This window comes from Euleptes europaea, chromosome 6 (assembly GCF_029931775.1).
Source record: "Euleptes europaea isolate rEulEur1 chromosome 6, rEulEur1.hap1, whole genome shotgun sequence".
In the NCBI taxonomy this organism is placed as follows: Eukaryota; Metazoa; Chordata; class Lepidosauria; order Squamata; family Sphaerodactylidae; genus Euleptes; species Euleptes europaea.
In genome coordinates, this window is record NC_079317.1 from 56008601 (window position 1) to 56032391 (window position 23791).

Sequence of the window (23791 nt, forward strand, 5' to 3'; positions counted from 1 at the left end):
GGCCTGATGGAAACTACGGAAGAAAATGTAAATGAACAATCTGATATAGTAGGTAAGCCAAGCCAGGGGGAGAATTAATTGAACTCAAGTGTGATTAATTACAATGTGTTTTCATTGTGCCTTCCTGACTGACGCACAGCCGGGGATGCTTGTTTTCTTCTCCCAGAGAACTGTTCACCTTTCAGACAGACAGGGGACAGCCAGCCCAGATGTTCCACTATCGGCCAGCCAACTAACCAGCATACATTTACCGTTATCTAGTGGAGCCCACATTCCAGGTTGATAAAAACAATTGTCTTCTTTGTAACTGTTTGCATCAAGTACTGCTATTCTGTGGGGGTTTTTTAAATGTACAAGTTGTTATAAACTGGAAAATTCTAAAGCATTTGTCTTCTTGTAAACTGGACTCTGCTATTCTCAGATTAAATGAGTTTTGGACGTTCCTTTGGAAGCAGCATCAACAAGGGTCGGGTACTGCTGAATTTCAAGTACGTTCAAGGTTCATGTGAGTTCAAAAAAGAATCACCCCGACTTTTACCAATAAATTATAGTTTGTTAGAATGGTAGAAGAGAAAGTCATAGATCTGACTCAGAGTCAGAAAGTTCAGTCACTGAACTAATGTTATTAACAAGAAAGCTTGTGAAGTTTCATGTAAAAAGATAAATGCCGTGGTACACACCAGGTACACAAAGTATATAATATGCCTTATACAGTAACTTTCCCCCACTCCCAGCATCATATGGCATGCAGTAAATCCCCCAAACACATTACATTCACATGGACTGGCTGCCCCAGCTCAGCACTTCCAACCACATTGTTTTGCTGAGTAACGTTAGAGAACATGTCTGTTTAAGGTAGCCTTCTTCTCAAAGTGCCACTAGAAGCAACCTAAGCCCTAAGGTAAAATGAACCCTGAAAGGATTAGACTCTGACTCCTGTGGAAACCTTGGTTTTGAAATCTTGTAACCATATAAAAAAGAACAAAACAGCATTTAAAAAAAATAAAACACGTAACATGACTTAAATAGTGGTTTCTTATGCTCAGGTGGGGTGTCCTGTTATTTGAGTAACAGGATAGGTTCAGCCACCATCCTCCCAATCTCTGGACAGTTTAACAGCCAGGAACGAAATGAGGATTATAACATTTGTACGGTTCAGAGGAAGGGCAAAGTCCTTCTTTTCAGCTAAATGAAAGAGATGTACCGGTACTTCTAAGGATTCCACTTTCCATGGTGTAGCTTTTGCTACTCTGCATTTTCTAGTTTCAGGAAGATCAAATCAGTTGCATGCTCCCCACCCCTTTACGAAGTGGAGGCAATTCCTGAAAGGGATATAATTTAACCAACTAAAATGTTTCAGGTCTCTCACTACAGATCACAGAATCAGTGAAACCCATGAGCAATATGGCTTAACCACCATTAAAACCACAATGAATTATTCAGATACTGTTTTGTTATGCAGATAGTAGCATAAAGCATAGCATCTTTCTACCAGTGACAGCTTTATTGGCAGAGCCTAATGATCAAGGGGAAGTGCATCAGAGAGGATGACCCCCTTTGAGTTTCAACATGCTTACAAACTGAGCAGGCGTAAAATAAAAGACCCATACTTTTCAAACAAATCACTTGAGAAGGCGGAGGATGTGGGATTTATGAGTTAAACATCCATTAAATCCACCGTTTTACACTGAAGAGGAAACAAGTTAGAGTTTTAAAAGGCATAGATCTTCCCCAACAAAGAGTGGGGATTTGCTGAAAGCCAGCATGGAAAGGAAACCTTGATTAGTATCTCAAAATAAAGTTTGGTGAACTTGTGCAGCAAGAAGGTGGCAAAGCAGCAGCTGGTTTTTGTTGGGCTTGGGGGTCTCTTGAAGTAGTTCTTATTCCCCAAAAAGATACAGTACAGGGAGCAATTAGAGAGGCTCATAAATGCAAGTATATAAAAATGGTCTACATGGATTTAGTTTGACAGACAAGCTTGTGGATTTTATAGGAGCTGGCATCAGAATTCATTTGACTTTTTCAGCTCAAGTGCTCATAATTAAAGCCTTGGATACCACAGCACTGGGGCCCATGTGAACACTTCCCTAGACTCCATAGACTGCCATCACCTTGCCTAGAAGCATGGTTTGAAAACAGCTGCTTTGAGTATGCAACACAGGTTCAGGGAAAGACACTCCAGTAATCCCCCAATCTACTGCCGCTGATGGAATATCTGACTTCTAAGAATATATGACATACATTGGAGCTTATCTACCATATTTTAGCTGCTGCTGCTACATATCTAGCTTGTTGGCCCTTTTATGAAGAGGACACATAAATGCTCCAGACAGAGCATTCAGTAGGCTGGGACATTATTTTTGGGACATAAAAGCCCTGCTGGATCAGACCAAGGCCCATCAAGTCCAGCAGTCTGTTCACACAGTGGCCAACCAGGGGCCTCTAGGAAGCCCACAAACAAGACGACTGCAGCAGCGCCATTCTGCCTGTGTTCCACAGCACCCAAGATAATAGGCCTGCTCCTCCGATCCTGAATAGGTATGCATCATGAAATTCAGGACCACCACGGAACACTTTCAATTCTTTTGCGTTCTGCCCCTCTTCTTAGTAAAAACTTCTGGCTAAGGAGGCTTGCCAGTCTTGACTTGGATATATGTCCATCTCAAGCAGTGGAGTCCAATAAACATAATTAATTGCATATTAATTGCATTGACCAGCTTTAACCCAAGCAAGTGTATGTTACGGGGGAAGAGAGCTGCACACAATCCAGCCCTACCCATATTTACACAGAGGCTGGTCCTCCTCACCCCTTCAGCGGGATCCGCAGTGGTTACAAGATCCTAATAAGGCAACACATTTGCTCGCCCCTCGTGCAAAAAGTATTTCGAGGATGCAACTTAACTGGCCATATTACCCTAACAAAGGCCCTGCGCTTTCGACCCTTACAGGGGACATTCCGGAGTCGCGGCTGCGTTCGGAAAACCAACAGATCCATTCAATCCCCACGGGGAGCCGAAAAGGGAAAGCCCCCAAGCAGCGCGGAGCCCGGGTCGGAGGGGAAGCTCGCCGGCGCGCGCCACTCGCTCCCCTCCGCCGGGATCAGCGTCGCGGCCGACTTTCGGCCCCCGGGATGCCGATGCCGACGCCGCCCTGCCGCCCGCAGCCGCCCCTTCTCGCGCTGGAGCGGCGGGGCCGCGAGGAGCTGCTCTCGCTCCGCGCCCAGCCCCCGGCCGAAGCCCGCCGCCGGGCCCGTTCCGCGGGCAGTTGGCACTGTAGTGGCAAGTTATAATATAGCGTGGCCATAACCGCTGTTCGCCATAAAAGCTTAATGGAAGCGACCTCCTTCAGAGGCATATTTCTGATTACCAGAAGCAGGCGAAAAACAACGAGGGCGAAAAGGCACGGTGGCTGGAGCCTCCTTTCTTCCCTGTTCCAGCCAGGATCGAACGCGCGTTCGATCCTGGCTGGATCCTGGCTGGAACAGGGAAGAAAGGAGGCTCCAGCCACCGTGCCTTTTCGCCCTCGATGCGGTTTTCATGCCATGTGCAATGAAAACCGCAAAGCAAGCCCGGGAGCCCTGGCCCTGGCCCGGGGTCCTTCACCGCCTTTCCAAGCCGCGCCTTCTTAGGGCCAGTTCTGCAGAGGGGGGTTGGCCTCGGCTTGGCCGCTCTGCAGAGGCCCCCAGTCCCCGTGCCGAAGCTCCAAACTGGGGTTGAGTTTGGAGAGCTCCGGCGGGGCCAGCGTGCCTCTCCGGCGCGGCCGATCCCGCCCGGGCAGCCCGACCTAGCCCTGCCCGGGGAGGGCGGAGAGGGGCCCGGCGGGGGAGCCGCTTCCGAGCCTTCCCCGCCCGCGCACTCACCCGGGGCCCGCTCGGCCGGTGGCCCTGGGCCGGCGGCAGGAGCACCAGCAGCGCCCAGAGCAGGCGAGGAGCGGCGGCGGCGGCGCCCCGCGGCATGGTGGTGGTGCTGGGCCGGGGAAGCGCCCTCTCGCCGCGGCAGGTTCGACGCCGCCGCCCCGGCCGGCGGGATCCCCGTTATAAAGCCCGCCGGCGGGGCGGGGCGGGGCCAGCCGAGGCTCCCCCGAAGAGGCGAAGCCAACCGGCGGCGGGGAGGCGCGGCGCGGCGCGCTCGGGCGCTTCCCCGGCTCCCCGCTCGACGCGCCGCGCCGGCCGGGGGGTTGGACGGCGCGACGCCCGCAGACAACCCGGGGCTGCAGTCCGGGAGGCAGGGCAGGTCTCGCTTCGCCTCGGGTTTGCTGCTCTGCACAGGCAGGTTTTTCCCATCCGGATGCTCAAAACTCAAGGATGCGGGCAGGGGTTTGGGAATCCCGGAGGTGGGGGGACGTGCACCTAGAGAGCAGCAAACCCAAGGCAAAACCTCCCGTGCGTGATTGGCCGGGACAAAAAGTAACCGCCTCACTCATCCTAAACGTAGTAGAAAAGGGCAAGAGTCCAGTAGCACCTTAAAGACTAACAAAAATATTTTCTGATAAGGTGTGCGCTTTCGTGAGCCACAGCTCACTTCTTCAGATGCAGTAGTAGAAAAGGGCAAGAGTCCTGTAACACCTTAAAGACTAACAAAAATATTTTCTGGTAGGGTGTGAGCTTTCGTGAGCCACAGCAACCAGAAAATATTTTTGTTAGACTTTAAGGTGCTACTGGACTCTTACCCTTTTCTACTACTGCAGACAGACTAACACGGCTACCCACTGTGAATAATCCTAAACGAGTTTACTTGGACATCTGTTCAGACACTGCGATGGCCAACAGAGTTATACATGGCAATGAATTTAGAAGGGTGTCTTTGGGAAGCATTTCCCTCTGAACTGGGAATTGGGACCCACTGAACTTGGGGCAACTTACTTCTCAACAAGCATGCTTAGGATTATTATAGTGGTATAGTGGTTAAGAGCGGTGGTTTGGAGCGGTAGACTCTGATCTGGAGAACCGGGTTTGATTCGGATCCTAAACCCTGCTCGCCCTAATGGCTAAGCAAACGGATCCTATTGGCCCTAAGCCAGCATGTTCCATTGGTCGCTGAGAGGGTATTCCCCCCCATCACGGATCAGGGGGGAGTGGCCGCAGGCAACCAGGGGGGCATATAAGCAGGGCATGTTCAGTGTGTTAGTTCTGTGCTGAAATCAAATAAAGCTGTGTTGTCGAACTCCGTCTCTGATCTCGTGAATCCTTTCCACGTGGCCTTAACATAAAGTAAACCGGTTTGATTCTTCTTTAGGTGGTGGAGAAAGGCAGGATATAAAAACCAACTCTTCTTCTTCTTTATTTACTTCATGTATACTCTGCCTTTCTCCCAGGTGAGGCCCCAAAGTGGCTTACATCCTTCTCCCCTCTGTCTTAGCTTCACAACCCTGAGAGACAGATTAAGCTGAGAGCATGTGACTAGCCCAGAGTTACTAAACCAGCTTCCATGGCAGAGTGGGGGATCAAACCTGGTTCTCCCAGAATCCTAATCTGTCACTAACCACTAGACCACACTGCCTCTCTTATTGAGCCAACAAGGAGGCAAAAAAAGACCCTAACTCTTTCCTGAGCGTGTGCATATGTATTAATTCATTATTCTGTCTGGGGTTTTTATGTTGCTAAAAACTCCTGTTTCTTTTTCCTGAATGATCAACAAGAATGCATACACAAGCCTCCTGCCTCATAGGTAAGAGCTCCATGACAAACGTTGATTGGGAGGAGTCTTTCACAGGTTGGAAAAGCACTCATGGAAAGATTCTCAGCACATGGATTTCTTCCTGTTGTGCACTGATGTAGGCACACTGGTGTGTGGGGGTGCCATTCGAGTTGTATCAGACATGTCTTGCGAAAGGATTCAGGAAAGAATCCAGATGGCTCAAATAAGTGAGCCATCAACATCTATAAAAGCAACAGAGCGTGAGCATAGAAAAGAATAAAGAGAAAGAAAAGAGAAAGACAGGCCCAGAGTTGAATGGGAGAATAGAGAAGAGAGTGAAAGTTAAAATACACATTGAAAAAACTGGGAAATCTGCTTATACATCAGATCACATTCTGTACTCAACTCATTAGATATATTTACCGCCCAAGTTCTGTGTTCAAGCTCGTTGGAGACCCAAAATCCTTTTGGTGGAGCCAGTTCCTTAGGGGCAGAGCATCTTTGGTCTGAAGAAGGTCCCAGGTTCAATCCTTGGCATCTCCAGTTCAAAGGACCAGGTAGCAGGTAATGTGAAAGACCTCAGCCTGAGGCCTTGGAGAGCAGCTGCCAATTAGAAGAGACAATACTGACCTTGATAGACTCGGGGTCTGATTCACTATTAGACCACTTCATGTGCGTGTGTACATGGGGGGGGGGAGAAAGTCAGTGCTGTTTGTAATCCAACGTTCATTCAAGTGGCCTGTTTGCACCAGCCATGTAACATCTGAAGGGGAAAAACAATGGAGAGTGCGGTGCCTGCTTCTCCTCCCACACCTCCCAAAGAGACACCCAGAGTTTCAATAAGAATCAGATTTGTTTCCTGTTATTGCATCCTCAACCAGCTACATATGTCTCGTCTGTCATCAAGGCATGCCTGCCTAAATTAAATGTAACAAATAGAAAAGCAACCATAATTATGAGTTTCTAATTGCTCACAGAATTACACTGTCAGCAATAAAAGGTCTACAGACCAGTTTCTGTGAGAAACAATGCTTGTACATTCAGCTGAGATTCAGATTTCACAGCACATCTAGGGAACAATGAGCTGGGGAGAAGGGCAAGACAGCCAAGCAGGCTGAAGGCTAGAGAGCTGATTGGGAAGAAGTCCCAGAATAGAAACCCTCAGGGGGAGTAGGAAGGGGGCTGAAAGAAAGAGGCAGAGGAGGCGGTTAGAGTGAGATACAGGAACCTGAGGGAAAGGGAGGCAGAAGTCATCGGGGAAGGGAAGCATTTTCCTTCGGCAAAGCCAGGTTGGGGAGGGGCTGTGGCTCCGTGGTAGAGCATCTGCTTGGCATGCTGAAGGTACCAGGTTCAATCCCCGGCATCTCCAGTTAAAGGGACTAGGCAGGTAGGTGATGAGAAAGACCCCTGCCTGAGACCTTGGAGAGCCGCTCCCGCTCTGAGTAGACAATACTGACTTTGATGGACCAAGGGGCTGATTCAGTATAAGGCAGCTTCATGCGTTAATGTTCAAGGTTCTGTGGGACAGGAAGACAAGGAGGCAGCAGTACTCTGTTACCAAGTCAAGACTTGGAAGGGCTCCTCCACTTTCGAGAGCTGCACTGAAAAGTCTGCAGTGACTTCTGTTATCACAGCAACATTAACACATGGTCGCTTTAGCCTCCTTTATTCCCTGTTTCGGTGAAAACACATGAGTTCGATCCTGGCTGAACCCTGGCTGAAACAGGGAATAAAGGAGGCTAAAGCGACCATGCGTTTTTGCCCATTGTGCTCTGGCAATCACATGAGGGAAAGAACCAGGGGTAGGTGCTGAATTTCATGGGCTGATTTGAAGTAACTAGCCCCCCCCCCCCAAAAAAAAAATTCTCTGTCTTTTGGCTTCTCGTTTATTATCATTACAGGCAAATGTTCTGAAATTATTTATGGCACCATGTCAGTGAAATGATAATTAAGAATTGTGCTGTTGGGCTTTATATAATTGTTCAAGAAAAACAAGTAACCTTGGTTGGTAAATGCTAAGGAGGAAAGAAAACATGTCAGAGGGAGGCTTTGCGCTGGTTGTTGAAAGGTCTGCACTGGCTGCCTGCCTGTTTCTGGGCACAATTCTAAGTGCTGGCTCTTACCTTTAAGGCTTGGGGCCAGAGTACCCGAAGGGTTTCATTTTATCGATTTCTCCAATACATGACTGAATCACAAAAGTTAGGAGTCTGAGGGCCAAACGAGCTGAGGCGGCATCCTTGTGGCCGCCATGAAGATGCCACCACCATTTTAAATGCATTTTAAAATGCTGCAAAGGCCCAGTCCTGGTTCGGCCTACAGGACAGTGGGCTGAGACACTCTGGTTTCCTTCCCCTCCCCTGCCTTATCAAGTGCTGAAATAACTGCACACACACACACACACACACAGAGAGAGAGAGAGAGAGAGAGAGAGAGAGAGAGAGAGAGAGAGAGAGAGAGAGAGAGAGAGAGAGAGATGCCATGGCGGCTTCAGCAATTGAAAAGGCATGAGGGCAGGCCAGGGACAAACAAGACCACTGTGCTGAGAACCCAGTCAGGACCGGGCCCTCACAGCATTTTAAACTGACTTTTAAAAGGTGGCAGCATCTTTGTGGAGGCCAGCAGGATGCCATCACACCTAGTTTGTCCCTGAGTCAGCCTCCCAAGAACCTCAGCCTCCCACTAATCTGATTCAGACACTAGTACTAGACACTAGTGTATCCTGGAAATTTTTGTTGGTCTTTAATCTACTTACTGGACTTGAATTTTGTTCTAGCATTCCCCAGAAACTTTAAATTTTCCTCAGTTATTAACCCCAGGGTCGCTACACAGAGGCAGGCAATGGCAAACCACCTCTGAATGTTTCCTGCCTTGAAAACCCTATGGGGTCACCAGGAGTTGGTTGCGACTTGAGAACAACAACAAAAAAAAAAAAATAACCCACCCCACCCAAGAGTTCCAAGATCCTTAGACTGCAAGAAAATCCTAAGAGCTTGTTGGTTAAGCATTCCCAGTGTTAAAAATAAAATGTAACTCATATGTCGATGATCTCATGTATTTATCTCCTTTTTTTGCTACAATAATACACAATATGCACAAAATGGGAAGCCTGCAGGCAGCTTCAGGTTGCCCCTTCACACTAGGGTTGCCAACCTCCAGGTACTACCTCGCGATCTCCTGTTATTACAACTGATCTCCAGTGGATAGAGATCAGTTCACCTGGAGAAAATGGCCACTTTGGCAATTGGACTCTATGGCACTGAAATCCCTCCCCTCCCCAAACCCTGCCTTCCTCAGGCTCTGCCCCAAAAACCTCCCACCAGTGGCGAAGAGAGACCTGGCAACCCTACTTCACACACACATAAGCACACAGAAAGAAACCCATGCAAATGCATGCAGTTGGCTCATGGAATGATCTACACAGAGGAAACGTGTTATTTACTTCATATGGCAGCATCTCTTTGATAGGAACTCTATAAGCCATGAGCAGCCTTAAGACGTGTGTGTATCTTAAGGAGAAATTGTTGCTTCCTAGGACATTAGCAGTCTAAACCTGGCCTGAGGTATGCATAAAATGACATAAGCTAGGATTGGCAAATTACAAATGATAGTCCTTTGAAAAGAGGTTTCCACACTACAATTTACCTAGGATGAAAAATGTGACGGGCGATGTCATACTAACCTCAGACATCGTGCACAGGCTGAGCAGCAGTGAATAGTTAGTTCAACAGATACCAACACCTCTTTGGGAGGATAAAACTCTTAAAAATGGATTAAGCCAGATGTTTTGTAGTGCCAGAGTTGGACAAGGATCCAAGAGTTGGGAGCTCATCTTGTCGTTTACCACAGACACTGTGTGTGGCCTTGAACAAACAATCAGCCTCAGCTCCTATAAAACAGGAATAATTGACTTGCACTGCCAAGGTCTATTGAGAAGATGCCTTTAGTGAAAACTCAAAAAACACAACGTTCAGCACGTACAAATTCATGGAAAGAATCCATCGGTGGTGACTTTTACCCTTCAAATGTGGTCATTGAAATCTGCCCTGTCTGGAATTCAAGGGAAAGAAAAATGAATTCAGCACTGGCAGTCCACACGGTAGTTCTGGCTTGTGCAGAAGTTCACATTTGTGAGGTATAATCAGAGCAGGAGGACCAAACTTTTGATGTGAAGGTGAAACCTGAGGAAACTATCATTAGAACCTGGCAGATTTTTATAGAGAACTGGCTTTTGTCTTTTCCCACTTCAGCTTTTGCAATGTTTTTGATCATCACTTGCCTTCTGGACAGCTTGATAGCTGGAGAACATAACCCTCTTGATCCTGATGCATCATCGCTGACGACTCCAGTCACTGAGTTACTGAAAGGCAACCAAGGGCAGGCCCACATTGCCTTGACTTGGTTTTAATTTACTCCATTTTTTAAATCTACAGAAACTAATAAAAGCTTTAAGTTGCTTAAAAGGCCTTGAGCCACTAGTTTCTTCACCAAAGTTTACATTCTTGAGGCTTTTTATAGGCTAATCATGAAAAACATTTTGAAAAAAAGAAACACACTATAGCATAACAGACCCCAACATTAAGAAACTAAGGCTTCAATTTTGTTCCTTATGGCTATTAAGGTATTTCTTCTCTTCTCTCTTTCCCCCACCTAATTAAGATTCTGATTGGTTCTACAGACTCCAGTTCAACTTCCCCAGTGTGCAGTTTGGAATTAACTCCCTGTTTGCCAGGCACCAGCAAGGGGCTTCATTCTGTACTGGGACTAAGATTGCCATTTTTTTCCCTGCAGGCCTCCTGCGTTTTAACAGAAACATAATACACAGAGGCCTTTCCCCACTGGGGAAATGTCCCCACAGGGACATCACCCCACTGACTGCTTCAGGGCTTCCTTTTGATTATGCATGCCTTTTCTGCCCGTCAGAGGTCGCCTCACTCTCCCCAGGCATTTTGCCTGTGTTTTCCAGATGCTGTTTTAGCCAGAATCTGGAAAATGTGGGCAAAGTGTGCATGTTGGATGTAAATATACACTCTCCTCTGTGACCAGATTTATTATCACAAAGTAGAGACGACACCAGGTTTAAGAAGCAAAGGGAGAAAAAAGCTTTTTTTATTTTGCCAGGCAAAAGAGGAAGACATTTCAGCCCTTTTCGGGTTCAAAAGTGAAAGTTTCCTAACAGACTCCGCCTAGTCCTCATATTTATACTTTTCCAGAGTTCTTTGTTCTAAGAGGATTTGAATATCTCCTCCTCTCAAATCCACCCCAACTCTGATCTCATTTTGTGGTCACATGCATATGATCTCATCTGTTATTTGGTGATATCCTGTACCAGATACGAAAGATCACCTGCTTTGTTCAGTTTAAGTTAGACAGGACTATTTTCTACTGACTTATATAAATAACCACAGCTTACAATAGAAAAATAACATTTTTCCAATATGCTAGAATTAAATTAATTAAAATCTTACACATCCCACAGTCCCCCCTCATGATCAAAATTAAAATTATTTTGAATCTTGATCATTTTATTATATTAACTTGCAATTTTAAAACAATAATGTAGACACAATGTTTCCCTAGCCACTTTTTTTTAACCCAAAGGACCAAATAATACATTAAAATGGCTTTTTAAAAGAGCTTTAAACATCTACTCTTGTTCTTTAGCTAGCAATTGTGCTTTGGTTTTCAAGTTTTTAATCATAAGTTTTGTTGATTTTTGAATAAAAATTAAGTTCGCCTGCAGGTTTGACCAACCACTTTGAGCCTCTTGCACTTGAGCTTTTTTTCCAGTTGCAGTGGCTTTGGCTGCCACGACGTCATCTACTGCCCTTCTGATCTCGGCCTCACACGGTGGTAGCACTTTCTTGCATTTGGATTAATGGACTCAGCCTTCCTTTTCATTTACCTTCACTGCGACATCTGTGGTGAAAAGAATTTGGAACGGACCCGTCTACCTGAGCTGGAGAGTAGTATGCTTTTAAGATTTTACAAACACCCAGTCTCCTATTAAAAAAAGAATGGACAACAGAGTTTAGGGGGAGAGGTTGTACAACACAAGCCAGTTTTTGGGTTTCCTTTAAAGCTGCACTTAAAGTTTTTGTATAGTTTGTCATATATCTGTTTCCAACCTTTTTATTGGGTGTTCCCTGATTCTAAAAATGCTAAAAGAGACATTCATACAGAGCCTCAAAGGGCAACAACTTGTGTGGCCCCCGGGCTAATATACGGATGCGTGTCAGTGTGATAGGCAATACATCTGACCATTTTAAATTAGTTTTTTTACACAAATTTTAATTAACATTTCTTTTTTAGGGTCTGATTCATTTTTTTTTACTGTCCCTGATAACTGGGGTAGCCAAGCCATGTAAAAACTATATTTTATTTTCATTTTTTTTTTGTTTCACATTTTAAACTTCAGAGAAAGAAAGGATCTTCTGTTAACAAAACAGTATTTTTGCCTTGATTTACGACCAGTCTGAGAGAGAGAAGAAGAACAAAAACACTTTGAAGCGGAGAAAGGAGGGGCATGGGGGATTTTTTTTTTCTTCCAGTCTCCTCCTCAGAAAGAAGACAACCAGATTACTTTTCTCCCAGCAAAGAACAGATTTTCAACAGAAAACAACAACAACACACAACAAAACCAGACTACTCAAACAATTTGATTTCCTTTCGGCAACACAGTTTGAAGGGAGGAGGGAAATTTCTTTTGGCTGACGCCGTCCAGTATCCCAGGCTGGCCCCATAAAAAATAAACACGTTAACATTTGTCAAATAATCACATAACCCTTAATAAAATACTTCACAGAAAGAGGGAACATATAAGAGAGGACAAATCACGCTGGACAAGACAAAAGACAAAGCTACGTTTCCTTTTCTAGGCATTTACCTCTTCCAGTGCCCTGGAGGCAACTGGAAAAATTCCGGATCAGCACAGGATTTTACAATCCCTGCTCTTGCTTTTCACACTGACAATAAAATACCATTGGCTGAACCCTCTGTTACAGCCCCCGTTACCATTCCAACTCAGTGGCGTCCCACTGAGCCCCTTATCCATGGTGGCGTTGCTTCTGCCTTCTCCTCTTAGAAGGGCTTACCTCTAAGATCTGCCCCACCATTAAGGTCCCGTAATTCCTTTCCGCGGTTCCTTACCTCCAGCCCGTTGCTTCTCCTGGGTCGGTTTAAAAGTGGGACTTTGCAATTGCACTCACCCCCAGATGCTGTGTCTGCCAAGCTTGAGGACCAGCGAAATCGCCGGGTGCACCTGTCCTACAAAACTTCGACACCCGTCATCTGTGAGCAATTGACAACCAGATGTCCCATCTGGGGTGCCATAAATCTGTTGGATGTAAATATACACTCTCCTCTGTGACCAGATTTATTATCACAAAGTAGAGACGACACCAGGTTTAAGAAGCAAAGGAAGAAAAAAGCTTTTTTTATTTTGCCAGGCAAAAGAGGAAGACATTTCAGCCCTTTTCGGGTTCAAAAGTGAAAGTTTCCTAACAGACTCCGCCTAGTCCTCATATTTATACTTTTCCAGAGTTCTTTGTTCTAAGAGGATTTGAATATCTCCTCCTCTCAAATCCACCCCAACTCTGATCTCATTTTGTGGTCACATGCATATGATCTCATCTGTTATTTGGTGATATCCTGTACCAGATACGAAAGATCACCTGCTTTGTTCAGTTTAAGTTAGACAGGACTATTTTCTACTGACTTATATAAATAACCACAGCTTACAATAGAAAAATAACATTTTTCCAATATGCTAGAATTAAATTAATTAAAATCTTACACATCCCACATGCAGGGAGAGCGAAGCGACCTCTGAGAGGCAGAAAAGGCATGCATAATCAAAAGGAAGCCCCAAAGCAGTCCCTGCATAAAAGGCCAAAGCTTTCCTCCTCACAACCTTTCTTCATCTTAAGTCCCCAGGTGAACTGATCTCTATTGGCTGGAGATCAGTTGTAATAGCAGGAGATCTCCAGCTAGTACCTGGAGGTTGGCAACCCTAGTGCCACTAGCTGAGGATGACCTGATGCCACAGGCCTGGATGGTGGCTCAGATCAGGTGGATCCAGGCTGGGGAGGCGTAGCCAGCCAGTGGATGAAACCCAGCCGGCCACTGGACTGGCTAAGAGTGGGGGGGAGGCACGGCTACCATGGAGGATAGCCTGGGAGGAAGGCACAGGTGGGGGGAGGCAAAAACCTACCCAAGCTGAATGGACTCACAGGCCCCTTGTAATAACTCCACAGGCTGGGCACCACTGGACCATATCAAGGTTGTAGAGCTGTACGGGTCTTGACTGGGTTTTGTGTATGAGGATGTATCAGTGTATGCAGCTGAATAAGATAATTTTGCAGCCTGATGGAAGCTGCCACTACAGTGATAAACATTTCAAAACTTCCCTGGTGGATATAAAACTGGCCCATCTCCTTTAACAACTTGGTCCTTGTGTTTGCTTATTTTATCTACCACGTGCTTACTTGCTGAACATATCTTTAGCAATTTTCACTGGGTGCTTGAAGGAATTTATAAAATAGGACTGGGCTTAGTTCCTAAATCAGTCAGCTAGAGGGCCCCCGCCCCAATTCACTGGGCAGAAGATTTTTTTTTAAATACTGTTTTGTTGTTTTAAAAAGAAATACTGGCTTTAGGCAATAGGCAATGGGTGGCTATTTACTCTCTTCCTGGAAGAAAGCTTTTCCTCCATCTTCAAACTTGAGGACTGACTTTGATTATTTAAGTGGCACATGGAGGAAGTCCATGTACGCAGAAGATGAAAAATCTGAGCTGCAGAGCAGGTAACTAACAGGTGCAGAAAAATGGTTCCCTATCATACAGGCTAAGGACTTTTCAGATTTTATGAACCGAGGTTGGCTTTTGAAGCAGATCCGAAGGCCAGACTTCGGCAAGCTCTACCTCAAACAAACTATTGGTTGAAGTTTGCTCCAGATGATTGCCTACAAAGCACACTCACACCCACAGTCTTTGAAACAAATATTGAGGTTGGAACTCATGTCTACAGAGGGTAAAACTACAGATCTGATTATGTTTGGGGGACTTTTGCATCTTAACTTTTCTGCACAGACCAATCTCTAAAACAAATAAATTGGGTTTGTTTTTTATGAACAAATCCAGTCACACCTCTAGCTTTGCTGTCATTTTTTAAAAAATTGTACAAATTACCCTCCCCCTTTGACCCCCTGCCACTAACAATATACAGAGAAAAACCTTTCACTAAGCAGAAATTGCCTCTAACCTGCTTTCTAGAATATCCTACTGTGGTACATACTAACCTTTATCTTATGATTGATAGACACTGCCAAGCCAACTTAACAGAACAGATGTGTGTGTGGGGAGGGGGTGCTGTCAAAGGAATGTTAATGCTCCCCTCCCTTCTCTGCACCCCTTACTTACAAAGCTATTTCTAAAAGATGTGTGAATCTAAAAGCTGGGGGAAGGGATGCTTTGGGATTAGGGGACATCTGAAGAAAGTAGTATAAAATGGCTCTGAAAGGAGGAGGGTGGGAAGAACCTATAACCCTTTCTCCAGCCACCCCAGTGTCAACAAATATGCAACCAATTAATGTAATTGCAGAGTTATTTATGGAGCACAGGAAAGTTTAGTCAAATATCCCAAGGTTGGGGAGATAGAAAATCCCCACCACCCAGTCTTTCCCACAGACATTGGCTGGTGGAGTCCATGTGTCTCATAACCAGAGAGGCCATGTGTGTCTTTTGTTTGCAGGTGTTACTTTCTGCACGGAGGTCAGGTGGGGGAAACATGTCAGGGCCGGAGGAGGGTGTGTGTGGAAAAGAGCAAAAAGGTCTCCTGGTTTCCAGCTGTGATCAAACAATATGGTTTGTATTTTAGATATTTCCTCTCAGCAGTTCTCAATAGCCTGACTTAATCCTACCCCCCACCCATGACCCTTTCGGACAGCAGCAACAAAATTTGCACACAAATAGAAGGGGGGGATACATCCCAATTCTCACTCTGTAATTTAATTGTTCTAGATGACAGTTTGTCTACTTTTCAGTGCCGTTCACCAGAGAGGTTTTAATTAGAGCTATTGAGTGGTCTGAATTGGCGCAATTAGGGTCTGCATTAATTATTGTTGCATGTGCTTTTTTGAACAGTAGGGCCTTTTTAGTTGCTGTTGTAATAGTAGTAGAAGGACAGAAAGGGCTACTGGGAGAGTGCAAATTACTCCTGAAACGTAAAGACAAGTATGACATGCACTGGGAAAAAAGAACCAAAAAACTGGAGATTGTCGGCAAAACCTACAAGAACAGCCTTCTTCTAATCCTCTTTACTCCCGTAGCTCCCCTTAAAGGTAAAGGTAATCCCCCTGTGCAAACACCAAGTCATTACTGACCCATGGGTTGACATCACATCACGACATTTACTACACAGACTATGTTTGTTTACTACACAGACTATGGGGTGGTTTGCCATTGACTTCCCCTGTCATCTATGCTTTCCCCCCAGCAAGCTAGATACTCATTTTACCAACCACAGAAGGATGGAAGGCTGAGTCAACCTTGAGTCGGCTGCCTGAAACCGACTTCCGTCGGGATCGAACTCAGGTCATGAGCAGAACTTTTTGACTTCAGTACTGCAGTTTACCGCTCTGCTTCATGGGGCTCAGCTCCCCTTAGTCCCAGTTTATTGTGCCCACAATAGGCATGCACAACTTGTGACCCATCAAGCCAAATGCAGTTGAGCAGTCATATATAGCAGCCCCACAAGAGCTTAACAAGTGTCCTGTTTACACTGTTGGTCTCACACTGTGTGGCAAACCCACTGGTCCTATTGAGCACCTGGAAGTCCTGTACCTGGCAGATCACAGATTGTGTGGCTCTGATAGGCTCAAGAGTCACAAGTGAATAAAAATAATTTAGACCAACACCTCCCACCTTCATCTGCCCCCAAAAAGGCTACTCGTGCACCAGTCCCCTAGACATGAAGAAAGGCCCCCAAATATACCTGCTTTTTCAATAACAAGTACACAGATTGATAGAAAAAGCTGACACACATACTTCAGTACAGATGATAGAAAACTGTCACAGAAGCGAGCAGACAGAAAGAATCGTGGAGGTAGAGATGGAGACAGATAAAGGTGTGGAAGGGAAATGTAGCGTTTTTAGGCTACCTTTAGGGGCAACTCAGTCAACTCCCTTATCTGACTTAGGAGATCACACATAGTCAAGTTGTTGCTCAAGGAGTCAAATTGGCTGGCTGTTATCAGGGTTCTTCCTCTATAGCTGTAGGGTTTCCAACAGCCTGGAGGAAAAAATGTCCTGTCCTTTTAAGAGAGACTTATCAGAGTGCTACTTATCTGGAGATGTTAGTTACTTCCATGTCATGAAAAGTGTCAATTGCCCATTTCCACACATTAAGCCTCTATTAAAGGGACACATTTTTCTTGTGGCCTATTGGCAATCCCACCAGTACAACAGGATGCCAGTTCATATATTAATGTCGTAACCAACACGAGTAAAGAACTTCTCCTGTGGCATCAGGACATGGAGGTAATCTGTGGTGTCTCAGGGAACCTCTTAGAAGCTAGTAGTGTTCCATCTGGGTAGCATGACAGGGATCTGATAGGGTTTAAACTTTAAAGGGTGAACTCTGTATTTTCATAGTGATTTCATAGTTCATAGTGATTTGAGGAAACTACGAGCTTGGTTGTTGTTTTTTCCTGTTTGTTTGTTTGTTTGTTTCTGTTGAGGGAGAGAAAGAGGAGAAATTGGCGTTAATATGGGAAGAAGGTGTCAGTGAAAGAGGTCAGGAGTGGCTGGGAAACAGAGGCATAGACACGGTGTCCAGAGGCAGCATCCCATCACCGCACTTACCCACTCATTTGAGAAAGCAGAGCTGAGTATCTGCACAGCAGAATTCTACAGTCTGGCTGCTGGAGGAATAAGTTCACACATAGGCTTGTTACTTAAAAAAGAAATAGAAGTTCTTTATTATGAGAGAACTCCATACTAGATAGCAAAGGCAGAGCATAGGCTTCTAGCTGTCTATCTAAACTGGGATGGAGAGAGACTGTAGAAAGCATGTGATGCCCTCATGCTGGACAGAGGAAGTGAGATAAAGAAGGGAAGTGACTGGAAGGAAGGAACCCCTGAAAGTACCATTCTGGGTAACAAAGGGACAGCTGTAGGAGTGGACAAAGGTCAGAGAGCACCCTATCTATCCTTATACTAACTCCCTACTGCCTTTTCCTGAGACTCCAAAGCCTGTGCTAGCATTAAGCGACATTGCACAGTCCATTCCTTCCAACAAGTTGGAGGCAGCCCAGGAGCAGCCCCAGCAAGAAGGGCAGGAGCCGGTAGTCAGGGCCAACGGAGTCCAGGGGCAGGGCAACTGTAGAGGAAGCATGTGGGGAGAGGTTGGCCCCATACAGGGCAGACAAAGAGGCCACGTGCAGGGGAGAACGGCTGGTGGGGTGCAAAAGAGGAGAGGCAGTCCCAGCCTCACCAAGTCCAAGAGGGCTGAAGGCAAGCTCCTTTAGAGGAGGCTGGGGAGGGGGCATTTCAAGACACAGGGAGAAGTCCCATTGGTCCTGGTTCCTGCTAGTCTCCAGTATCGAGTCCCTGGACTGCAGGAAGGGGGAGAAGCTGGGGATGTCCCTTCACCAGGGAACCCCTCAAAGGTGGGTCTAGGAAGGGCCATAGACAGGGTTGCCAACCTCCAGGTGGTGGTTGGAGATTTCCCACTATTACAACTGATCTCCAGGCGACAGAGATCAGTTCACCTGGAGAAAATGGCCACTTTGGCAATTGGACTCTATGGCACTGAAATCCCTCCTCTCCAAACCCCGTTCTCCTCAGGCTCCACCCCCAAAATTTCCAGGTTTTTCCCAACCCAGAGCTGGCAACCCTAGCCATAGAGGAAAGGCTTGAGAGCCAGCATGGTGTAGTGGTTAAGAGCAGTGGTTTGGAGCTGTGGACTCTAATCCGGAGAACCGGGTTTGATTCCCCATTCTTCCACGTGAGCGGCAAATGCTAATGTGGTGAACAGGGTTGGTTTCTCCACTCCTACACATGAAGCCAGCTGGGTGACCTTGGGCTAGTCACAGCTCTCTTAGAGCTCTCTCAGCCCCACCTACCTCACAGGGTGTCTGTCGTGGGGAGGGGAAGGGAAGGTGATTGTAAGCCAGTTTAATTCTTCCTTAAGTGGTAGAGAAAGTGGGCAATGGGCATATAAAAATCAACTCTTCTTCTTCTTCCTACACGGCAAAGGGAAAGGATGTGAGCAGGCCAGAAAGAGTGGGAACTGGGTAGAAACAAACCTCCTCCTCTAGACCCATTGGAGGCCCTCCTAAAACCCTGCCAGGGAAGAAAGGAACCCCGGAGGGCGCTACAGCTCTGTCCTCAGCCCCTGCACCGACACATGGTTGACATGGAAATCTGGTATCTTTATTTTTGCTAAACGTTATGCTTTCCCTTTTTGTAATTAGTAACTGAAAATAACTAAATTTTACTTTTCTGAAATAGTTCTGCTGATATCTTGGCACCCAGATAAAAACCTACTTTGGTTCACGTGTGTGTGAAGTGATGTCAAGTCACTGCTGACTTATGGCAACCTCATAGGGTTTTCAAGGCCAGAGATGTTCAGAGGTGGTTTGCCATTGCCTGGCTCTGCACAACAACCTTGGCCTTCCTTGGTGGTCTCCCACCCAAATACTAACCAGAGCTGATCCTGATTAGCTTCTGAGATTTGTCAAGATCAGACTAGCCTAGGGGCCATCCAGGACAGGGGGGTTCATATTTACCAAGGTACAAAGATAAAATGGGGAGATAAGTTGGATGTGAATCACTCTAATAAGTGAGTTTTCAAGGCTGCATCCGTGTGATTTGTAGTTAGTCCAGTTCTTAATATGAAAAAGAGCCTTTTAAAAAGACATACAACTAGAGCTAGGCCCAGAGAAATACACAAATATATATCTGAATATATAAGAATTAGGGTTCCTTTCACTGCCACCACTAGCGGTGACAGTGAAAGGAACCCTAATTAGTTGGGGGGAGGAATAAAGCTGGTGAGAGAGGTGAACTCCTAAGGGTCTAGCACTTGGGTAGGCCTGGGTAGGGTTGCCAACTGCCAGGTAGTAGCAGGAGATCTCCTGCTAATACAACTGATCTCCAGCCGATAGAGATCAGATCACCTGGAGAAAAATGGCCGCTTTGGCAATTGAACTCTATGGCATTGAAGTTCCTCCCCTCCCCAAACCCCGCCCTCCTCAGGCTCTGCCCCAAAAATCTCCTGCCAGTGGTGAAGAGGGACCTGGCAACCCTAGGCCTGGGCCAGCTTAAAACTTCTGTGTCCCCCATGGCAGAACAGGTGCCTGTTGGGCCCATTTCACCACAGAGGCAAAGAAGTGTTCTCTACCCTGCAGCAGATCCCCAGAGAGAAATCCTGCCCCACAGCAGCAAGTTTACAGCAGTCTATCAGCTTCTTTGTCTCTTTTTCAACTCAAGCTAACCTTTCTTCACATACCTGCCCCTCCATTCAGCCAGAGGAGTCAGCTCCACTGTGCTCTGGTGGGTCCTTCAGCAGGGCTTCCAGTGGACCATCTTCCAACAGTTATCCAGCATTGAGGAGACACCCACAATAGTGAAGGAACAGCAACATCCTTTTGTTAGAGGCTGCACTCCGCATAAGCCAAGCCCAGAACAACACTCGTAATGAAGGAAAGAAGGCTGCCCAGTGGCATCTCCAGGCCACGTTACAAAGCAAAAAAAAAGATGAAGCAATCTGTACCTTTTGAACTACTCATCTGGTTTCCATTTTTAAAACAGACTTTGTTCTTTTTTAAAAATTCCCTTCAGTTTTTTTTTGTGCTAGCTTTTCTTTTTACATTTTTCCCTTGCCACACTACATGCACCCATTGACAGCACAAACTTTTCTTCAAATAATAATAATGTCTACCTCCTTCTGTCCATTACACTGACTGGCAAACTACACTGACTGGCAATCAAGCTAAATTTCAGTAGAAATTACAGACACAATATCTAAAAAGAGATTAGTAGTGGATATATTGATTTGTTTTTTCTTTTCTTTTTTAAATATATTTTATTGTGTTTATAGAGGGATACAGAAAGTAAGAAGGGGAATAAGGGGGAAAGGCTCAAATCTATTTCTACTGCCGAGCATTACAGTCAAAACTATCATCAGGTCAAAATAACACCAGTCGTCTTAAACATATAACCATTGTTATAGACTCTCATTAATTAATTTCTAGAATAATTGTTGTTGTTTTCTTTAAGCAGAATGCCATTACATAAATAGTTTTTAAAAAGGTAAAGGTGACGATATAATGGCTGGTAGGCACGCCACGCCCCTGACAGAGCACAGTCCTCTGACAGTCCTCAGTTGGCCTTCCCTGCTAGTCTTCCAAGCACCAGGCAAACAAAATGATGGGTGGATTAAGAATCTCTCCAGCATTGGAGTGATGCAGGCACCTTGGTCTCCCTGGTCCCATGCTCCAAGTCTGTTGGCCGAGGAACTTCCCAAAACTGAGGCCATCCTTGGCCACATCAGTCCTTGACTATTTTGAACTGGCTCTCTGCCTAAGAAGATTGTTCTGATTGCCCCCATGTGTTACGGTTTCTCTAATATTACTTCCTTGTCTATACACTTTTAGCTTCCTCTTTTTCTTTTCTTTTTTAAATCAGCTGGCATTACAAAGATTGTCCTGGATTTCCCACTGCTCAGAGAAGGGACAGCAAAACAATACCAATTTCCCTTGAGTCAAGTTCTTGCTTTCCAGAGATCTTGTTTATGCAATTAGTTTATTACAGGTCAGTGTAAGCTCGAAAATATTGTATGCCCAGTTGACCCACATGTAACTCCAAATTAAACTTCTGGGATTCCTTATCAGTGCCACTTAGAAGCAATGTTTGCAAACTATGGACTGCTTTGATAAGAGGTAATCTTCTTTTCCTGAAACAGCCATAGAAAAATATGCATGCACATATATCCTACATTATCCTTTTGCTAAAATTTACTCTGCCATTTTTGGCAGATTTCTTCTTGGTTTCATGGCATGTCTTCACAGTAAGTACTCCTTAAGCAAGTTTTCAGCTAATTTGCAGGGAGGAGGGAAAACTGCTATACACTGATTTGCAGCAATCAACAGGTTTTAGTGAACAGTTTAATACATTTCCCAGGTTTTTTAAAAAACGAGTCTGGCAGAACCCCATACACACAACTTCACGCTAGCCCACTAATCCTACGGAGAGGGTACTACAGTGAAAAGCAAGGTTGTAAATGAGAGAGGGTGAGCCAGTGTGGTGTAGTGGTTAAGGTGTCAGACTAGGATCTGGGAAACCCATGTTCAAACTCTCACTCTGCCATGGAAACTTGTTGGGTGACCTTGGGCCAGTCACACACACTCAGTGTCGACCCTGGCAAGTATTTGGATGGGAGACCTCCAAGTAATTCCAGGGGCATGACGTGGAGGCAGGCAATGGCAAACCACCTCTGAACATCTCTTGCCTTGAAAATCCCACCAGGGGTTGCCACAAGTCAGCTGTGACTTCATGACAAAAAAAGGGGGGGAACAGTGTAATGTAGACTGAACACAAATGTGTGGAAAACATTAAGAATTAGAATCTCTCATCAATGCAAGTTTATCAGTCCTTAAAAACCAGATTTGTCACATTTGTCTCTTGAGTGCCAAAATGTCTGTATTCTGTTTGGACTTTTGTCTAAAGCATTGTAATTATGCCAATAAAAGGTATGCATATGTATGTGAGTGCCAAAATGAAGGAAAGTGGGGTGGAGGCAAAGAAGTGTGTTTTGAATTCTCTCCACTAACCAGTGCTTCCACCTAGATTTATTTTGAGTGAAACCTCAATTTGGTTGCATGAACTACACACTAACACCATGATCCTATCCTATGAAGGTAGCCCCACTGATGTAAATATCGCTTACATTATTATTTGTCATTTACCATGTTTGTATCCTGCCTTTCTTCCATCAAACAGCTGAAGATAGCCTCTTCCCATACCATCCAGCCCAACAGTTAGTTGGGATCTCCTTTCCAAGTCCTGCTATTGTGCCTCTGTCTGGAGGGGAGAGGCAGGTGGCATTCAGAGATGGGACTTTTTAGTAGTGGTGCCGTACCTTTGGAATGCTCTCCCCTTTGAGGCTTGCCTGATGCCAACCTTACTGTTCTTGGCCAACATGTTTTTTCACCCAGGCTCTCAACAGAGGGATTTCATCTTTTTTAGTTGTTTTTTATGGTTGACTTCAAGCCTGAGGACAGTTTTATGAATATCATTTTAGGCTGCTAAATGCTGGGTTATTTTTGTGGCTTATTTACTTCTCATAATTCTTTGTTATTGCAGGTCTCTGGACAGGCAGCATATAAATTTTCTAAATAAATAATTTTGACTGATGTAATATTTATTTGTTTAAAACATTTATACACTGCCTATTCAGAAATCTGGCCAAGGCAACTCATAACATAAAAGACAAAATCATACAACATAAAACAGTGCAGTCCTAAGCAAGGTTACACCCTTCTACACCCATTGACTCAAAAGGGTGTAATTCTGCTTAGGATGATACTGAAAATCATTAAAATTAACAACCATTAAAACCAGCCAATAAAACCCAGAAACATAAAAGCATACGTAGTATTCCCAGGTGGTCCCTCATGGGCAGGCCTGTTTGGCTTCAGCAAGGTTCCTGCATCACATGCCTTCCACCGATACTCTGGTTTAGGCAAGCCAGTCCAGCAGCCTCTGTTCCCTACCACTGCTTGGTAGGGTGGCAGGGGGAAAGTGGGGGGAAACTCAATGTTGTTCAGATACTGCAGCATCACTTCTGCACCAACCTGGAAGTGATGTCATTTGCATTGGGCCAGTACTCTAGGATTCCATCATCCCAATACAATGATGTCACTTTCGGGTTCACACAGAAGGGATGTAGTGACACCTGAGCCACACTGATTTACGTGTCCCTGGCCCCCAAAAGCTCTCGCGGGTTGCCAGCACTGAGCTGATATCCCTACTCTGGCTACTTACTTCTAAGTAACACTGCAGCCACAGGCAGTATGTTCTAGAAGGGCAGCCATCTTCATCTGTTGCAGCAAAAACAACAAAGCACCCCATGGTACCTTAACAACAAACGCAAT

General features: G+C 45.5%; 1 protein-coding gene across 1 annotated transcript in view; it reads left to right on the forward strand.

Moving 5' to 3' along the window:
* Positions 1-14300: 14300 nt before the first annotated feature.
* Positions 14301-23791, forward strand: part of SLC10A1 (solute carrier family 10 member 1) — a 50615-nt gene continuing 41124 nt past the window's right edge. Inside the window, 2 exon segments of the mRNA XM_056851905.1 lie at positions 14301-14437; positions 15777-15973. Coding sequence (XP_056707883.1) covers positions 14301-14437; positions 15777-15973 — 334 coding nt within the window.